Here is a 7,007-nt window from a genome sequence, read left to right as displayed (position 1 = left end):
ATCTTCCTTACATGAAGTCTCTGAGTAGTGTAAAGTCTGGAAGATTATAAGATTTGCAGTGGGTCTGCTCTTCATGCCAGATCATCATGCCATGATCTGATATATCTCAGGTACCACCAGAAGTGGTAGTTTCCACATATCCTATAGCCTTTCAGTTGGTGGAAATGACGTACAGGATTGCACACTAAAGGAGGGATTCTTATAGGAAAATAAAAATGCAACAAGGCCTTCTTGGAGGTAGGTGGGAGTATATTTTCGTCTGAGTCCTTCATGTTAAGAAAGAAAATGATGCTAGGCTATATAATGGACAAACTGAGTACTCAACATTCCTTAATACAGGGTGGTGAAATAAACCCCTCACATGATTGACTCATCTGTTTTGGCTCTCTTTTTAAGGTTTTTAAAAAAGGAATGAGGAAGGGATTCCTGTTGACTTTTGGAGGTAACAGTTCAGAAAAACCACAATTATAAGTACTCTCCTGTGGACATCCCAAAGTGTGAGTGAAAATGTAGGAGCTTTTGCTTCTCTCTAATTCAAAATAATTCCTTTTTTAATGATACTTCGCAGTCAAAAATCTGGCATATTGAGCACTACCTCTCTTTACAATGTGGTATTTTTCTCCCGTTTTAAAAATGCTTTTGATGTTTTTAAACTGTAGAATATGTTGGGTGGCAGGGAGGGGAAGTTCACAAAAGAGTTTATTGGAATTCTTGACAAAATCTCAGTTAAATGTACAATCTTCTAAAAAAAATACTACGTCCAAGATGATATTCTTATATATCCAAGTCTTGGTGTTCTCAGCACTATTCTGTTACCTCTCACACAGTATTTCCCTTCCTGATCTGGTGAACCAACAGTGCTGGAAAAAAGGCAATGTGGCCCTGTTGATCGTCTTGGACCTCTCTGGTCCTTTAAGATCTGTGAGTTACCTTGACCACTCCCTCTTCTAATGTTTCCTAGCAGTGCATGTTCTTACAGTGCAGAATGTGCCGTTCTTGTTCACTAATGGTTTTGTTTTCCATGTAAGCTGTAATTACTGGGAAATTATCTGCATTCTTTAGCATCTCTAGCACTCTAATATTTAATTAGCTCAAGCAGCAGGGAGCCAGCATGCCATTTTGATTTATCAGACATTCATTTGTTGCCACCCATGTCAATCCCTTAGAGCCTGTTTTGCCATCAAGATTATTGTTTGAAGTTTATTGATCCTAGGTATCCTGAGACGATGATCCCTGTCTACTAGAACTAGGTATTCCACTGTGTTCTGGTCAGACAATTTTCCTTCACTCTACATAATTAATAATAGCACTATGAAACTCTGAAATTCATCCAGAAGAGATTAAAGAATCCTGCTATTGTATTAGTAGCTGAAGTCTCGGATTTGAAATCATGAGCAGAATGGTTTCCTATATCTTTTTCTGGAATGGAAAAGATACCCGTATCCATAGGAAACACATGGAACAGTTCCTTGCCATTGGTAACTATGAAATGTAATGTGAAAATCAGCTAAATATTGGATTTTGTAGTCCTTTTGATCTGAGGAATAACTACCATTGTCATAGGAATTGCTGTCAAACATTACATTTACTTTTTATGTAAAATGAGAGCCTCTGGAAACAACATATTGAACACTACATAGAATCATTACATCTATAAATAAGCATTATTTCTGCATGTTCTTTTTGTTCAAGAACTGTCAGGACTACTTGCACACAAAAAGTACAGTATGTCACTGCAGTTTGGTTGCTACTGTAGTACCTTACACATGCTGGCATGGAAGGTATTGGTCTAATGAAGAACATGGGTATTTCCTGAAAAACCACCAGTATTTGAAATATTGGGTGGATGTTTCTGATCTACTGGAATTTTTAAAGGTTTTGTTAATGTCTTTATTATAGCTATATATCCTTTTGGATACATCTGGAGTAGTGATCGTCTGCCCATAATAAACAGGGAAAAATCTGTAGTAATCTTAAGTCTCTAGCTGAAAAGAGATGATTGTTTGTCCATTGTAGAAATAACCTTGGTCTCTACCAGGACCTGCTTCTCCTGTCTCTGCTATCTTTAATTCCTGTTTGTCATACACCCTATTCATTATCTTCATTCTTGGTAGCCTGACTGCTCTTAAGAATAGTAAGGCAGTTGGACCAAGTTACTTGGAGACCAAGCTAGGAAGAGGAGATAAACTTTCCTGTGCAGTAGAAGGTTGTAAGAAGATGATGGGACTTGTAATAACAACAACTTGTATCACCCTATTTCAGTTGTATTGCATGTTCCTGCTGGTCAGATGCCTGCAGTACAAAGTGAAAAATTATAGTTGTTTATATTGCAGTATTCCAAGGCAGCATGACATGAATAATGTTCGAAATCCACAGCTGGGCAATATATTAAGACCAGAATTTCATAAAGATGTTCAAGCTTTTGAATTTCCCAGAACTCTTTCTCACCTAGCCTGATGAAGAATTTTGGAGAACCTGGTAACTTGCACAATTTTGAGAAATGTTGGTTGGTCCTAATTAAGATATTGTGCATCTGTGGATCTGGAAGATTTTTTTCTCCCGTGGACCAGTTAGCCTATCTTTTTTATATATTTATTATGATTCATGTGGCCACCCATGTGCTGATAGAACCTTTGTTCCCATCCATCTAGTACTTTTCAGGCTATTGAGCAACCAGCATCTGCTTTTTTTTCTGGGGAGAGTTCTAAAAATTGTTCTTGCTTCACATAACCTTTATGTGAAGCACATCTGTCTTTTTAATAAGTGAATAATATTGTCAGTTTTTTAGCGGGCTACTTACACATCTGCATGTGATGCTCCCAAATACAGTCATGTTTATGCAAGCTTAGTGCTGTGAAAATAGTTTTAAGACTTTACCTCGTAAGCCACCTTGTGAATAACCAGAAGACTCAAAGGAATGGTGTACAACTGAAAAACAGTGAAGTTGTTTCAGGTGTATTTGCTCTAAGCATTTTGCTTGTGAGTGGAATGTAACAAAGTATCTGTTGTTATCCTTTTTCATATTGTATTTATCACAAATTAGTTGACCAAATTTCAGGAGCAAAGCAATCATGAAATTATGTTTCAGGAGAAAGAATTTGATGGTATTTCTTAAATTAGACATCATGGAAGTGGAATTTTGTATCCATCAGCCTTAGAAGTGATATAAAGCTCTACCACCATGTTAAGCATGTTTGGCTATAAAATAACCAATCTCTTGAACCAGATGTTGTCTAGGGATTGTGAGAGTTGTAGAATAACTTATCTGGAAAGTGCTAGGTTGAGGGAAGACTAATGTAGAAGGTTGTCTCTAATAAGCGTGTCTTCTTCTGTGAATTATTTCTTGATTAATTCAGGTATTCTGCTATGCTGATTATTCCTGTTCCTCCTCATCAGACTAGAATTTTGGTGAGAAAAATTGGGACACTCTGCCAGGAACTTCTGTGTATGGAGACAAGGGAACATCCTTTTTTGTTTTGGTTTGTCATTGATTCTTGTCTCTTAAAAAGTCTCTTCTACTAAGGTTTCATCAGGAGCCAACCTATATTTGGGTATAACTCTGGGAAAGGCTTCTCTGTCATTCTGAAATATTTGAAGAAATTAGATGGTGGAAATGGCAGCAGCTTTTCTTACATTTCTATTCATACGTTGGAAACCACAATAGATAGAGATCAAGTGTGGTATTTCTTGGACTGCATTAATACAGATAAGATGCCCCATCCCCAGCTTATATAAAATGATAGGCATTAAATTTCAAAAAGTTCTATTTCTAAGAGAGCAATCCTATGCCAGGGTAGACTGAAAGAAGTCCTCAAATTCCCAGCATTTTCTAGCCAATCATCATACTCTATTCTGTCTAGACTTGCATAGGTTTTCACTGCAATAGTTTTTTTCCTAAGTGTATTTTGGAAAAAATACAGTATGGTAGTATTTTAACTTTTGGAAAAGAAAATATTTTTTGAAAGGACAACTTCTAATACTTGTATATATATATTTTTTAACTTTCCCACAGATATGCACTTATTTGGCCATTATCCTGCTCATGATGATTTCTATCTAGTAGTGTGCAATATCTGCAATCAGGTAGTCAAGCCACAGGTTTTCCAGTCACACTGCGGTAAGTGAAAACTTTTGTTCCTGGATTACGGCTTGGTGTACGTGTCCCATAAGAAATGGTGCGTCAGCAGTGATTTATTCTTTTTCAGTTGAATGTCTCATCATCTTAAATCCATTCAGATTACTTTAGCTGCTATGATTAGCCTCCTGAACACATGTGAAGCACCTCCAGGTGATTTTAAAGAAAGGGTGGTAGAGGGTTGTCTGTCTGTATGTAAGTTCCCTTCTTGAGCTATCCCAAAGACTGAAAATCTAAACGGCACCTTCCTTCTTATTAGTGAGGGTTGGATAATTTCACTTACCCTGCTTATCAGGGTGAAAGGCGAGCCAAGCTGTGGGAAGGGAGAACAGCCCAATCCAGCATCCTAAGGCAGAGGCCAGCTGTCAGCATCTGGGCAGCTTCAGGGCTCCTCTGATGGTCAAGTGCCAGAATAACAGTCCTGGTAGTTTCTGTACTAGTCCCAGACTCTACTGCAGCTGCTAGGGCCTTGGTGAGCACCACCTGGGAGCCCTGAGGGAAGAGCTGTTTAATAACTGGCTCCTCTCTCCAGAAGCTCCCTCAGCAATACCAGTATGTGGAGCCCATCCTTGTGCTTGCATCTTATTGTTCCTTCTCCTGGTGCTTGCTCCTGTTCCTGGTTCCTGCACCTGGTCCAAGGTACTCACTCCTGCTCACATTGACTTACCAGTTCCTGACCTCTGGCCTGGTCTGACTACATTCTTGCTTACTGGACTACACCTTGTATTGGTTCTCTGTTCACTCCTGGCTTTGACCTTGGCTTGCTTTGGACTACAACTTGGACTTGGTTCGGACTGGAGAATGAACTCTGGCCTTGTGTCATCTTGACTGAGTTGCCTGGGTCCTGGTGCTTCTGTCTAGCTTTCTGCCACCCACACCAGGGACTGTTACATGTGTCTCCATCTCCTTCCTTCAGCTCAGAGCTGGTAATGGTATTAAGAAGCACATGGGTGTCCTCCTGTTCTGAACTTGGAGTACTGATGAAGTGCAAAGCAACTTAACATGCCTCTACTTGCCCCCCGAATCTTCAAGTTGAAATGGGTGGCAGAGAATTGGCTCTGTGCCTCTTAGGTGCTTGGAGCACCCTTCAGTCACAGAAGACAGAGTGAATCTTGGCCATCTTCCCCATTTTGGATCTGTTAGGGAATGTGGACTTGTTTTTTGCTCTCCCTCCCCAGCTCCCAAGTTAAGAGATGGAAAGAGGAGCAGAGAGTCAGTGTGGTGTAGAGGCTGGAATGTAGGACTGGGTTCTAGGGACACCTGGATTCTAGTCTCCACTCAGCCATGAATTTCATTGGGTGTCATTGGGCCATTCACTAACTCTGAGCTTAACTTACCTTGCATGGTTGCTGTGAAGATCAAATGGAAAGGAGGAAGAGGGTCATGTAAGCCACCTTGGATTTCTTGCAAGAGGAAAAAAGGAGAATAATAACAACAACAACAACAACAACAATAATAATATTTAATATTATTTAATTATTTTTATCATTGTTGTTTTCCCCCAACATCATTCTGGATCAAGGATACCACTGTGCCCCTGGAGGAAGTGGAGGCCATGGTGACCACAAATGTTTGCTTGGCCAATAAGCCAAGCCAAAATTTGTCAGACCCTGCTGCCATTAGGAGACATGTATATAGTTCACTGGGATGTTAAGCATGGTGCAACCCCCCAGGTAAATTAATCTTGCACCCCGTTTTTCTGCTGTTCTGTCCTGAATGGCAGCCATGCTTGTATTACTTTTTCAGTGGGGAGAAGTTACAGTTGGTTACATGTTCATGTCATGGTTCTGGTATATCAGATGTCCATATGTGGAGGTAATGCTTTCATAGGGACTATCTGCATTTCATTAAATGCACATAGGCCCAAGCCATGTGATTTTATGCTACATACAAACTATGAATCTTATCAGGTGCAATGGGTATGAAAAATAATTTTCCTCCAGCTGGTCACCTGGAATGAAGCCCATGTGAAATGAGCTACAATCTACCTTGAATCCACCTTGAGTAGCATCACTGTAGGGCTGCCTCTATCCTATGCTTTCTGCAAGGGTCAGTGACTACTTCCTGTGCTGGCCAGCCCCCACTTCTTCATAAGAGGGAATGAATGCAGGAACGTAATGAGACAGCCAGTCCACACAGTAAGGTTTGAATTCAGCTGTCTTCCCAAAGAAAGCTGTTAGCTGTTTACAGCAATTGCTTAGACAACATATTTCTGCAATTTTGTACAAAGATCCAAACCAAGTTTATGGCAAGCTGTTATCTGGCTACACTCTTACTTATCAGTCAGTTCCCTTTCAAATCAGTGGGGTTTATGGCTACATCAATTACTTTGATGTGTCCTTGGTGACAAGTGTACTTATTTAAAAATAAACTTTTGCTATTTGTCAATTGGTAAAACTTTGCTGAGTCCTTTCTTGCTTGCTTTCTCTTGCTTTCATTTAAGCAGCATGAAAGGGTAGCCTGATGTAAGTTGCCCCAGCAAAGCAAAGTAGTCTAAATACTGGAGTTTATATGTCTGTAATAATATGTAGGTGAGCTACTTAACAATACATCTCATCTTAAAGTACTGGCTGTAAACACCAAGCTTGGGTGGATTGGATCTGTAGGTACACCCTGTTATTTTTCCTGCAGCAAGTCTCATCTGCTAAATTGAGGCATTGCCTATATGTTTGAAGGCGAAGCTTTGCTGTAGGATCCATTTAAGTGTGTGAATGCCATCTGTACTTTTTGGGCTGGGCTTGTCTGTCCTTCAGTTACAGATTATCAGATTTCTCCTTCCATAGTCCCTTCATTCCCATTATGGCAATTTCTAATTTTACTAATGAATATTTTTCATTTTTCTACTGTTTCTTCTAGTTTGTTATGAGTCCTT

At 39.7% G+C, this 7,007-nt stretch overlaps 1 protein-coding gene across 1 annotated transcript in view; it reads left to right on the top strand.

Moving 5' to 3' along the window:
• The first annotated feature begins 3,431 nt into the window (after positions 1-3,431).
• ATXN7L1 (ataxin 7 like 1) overlaps positions 3,432-7,007 on the top strand; it is a 65,440-nt gene continuing 61,864 nt past the window's right edge. Inside the window, exon 1 of the mRNA XM_044423253.1 lies at positions 3,432-4,117. Within this exon, the coding sequence (XP_044279188.1) occupies positions 4,015-4,117 (103 nt within the window). The 5' untranslated portion in view covers positions 3,432-4,014. The remainder of the gene's footprint in view (positions 4,118-7,007) is intronic.

This window comes from Varanus komodoensis, unplaced genomic scaffold, assembly GCF_004798865.1.
Source record: "Varanus komodoensis strain SLA01 unplaced genomic scaffold, ASM479886v1 scaffold13_3, whole genome shotgun sequence".
NCBI lineage: Eukaryota > Metazoa > Chordata > Lepidosauria > Squamata > Varanidae > Varanus > Varanus komodoensis.
The sequence above is the reverse complement of the archived record's forward strand: the minus strand, read 5'-3'. Positions and strand labels throughout refer to the sequence as shown.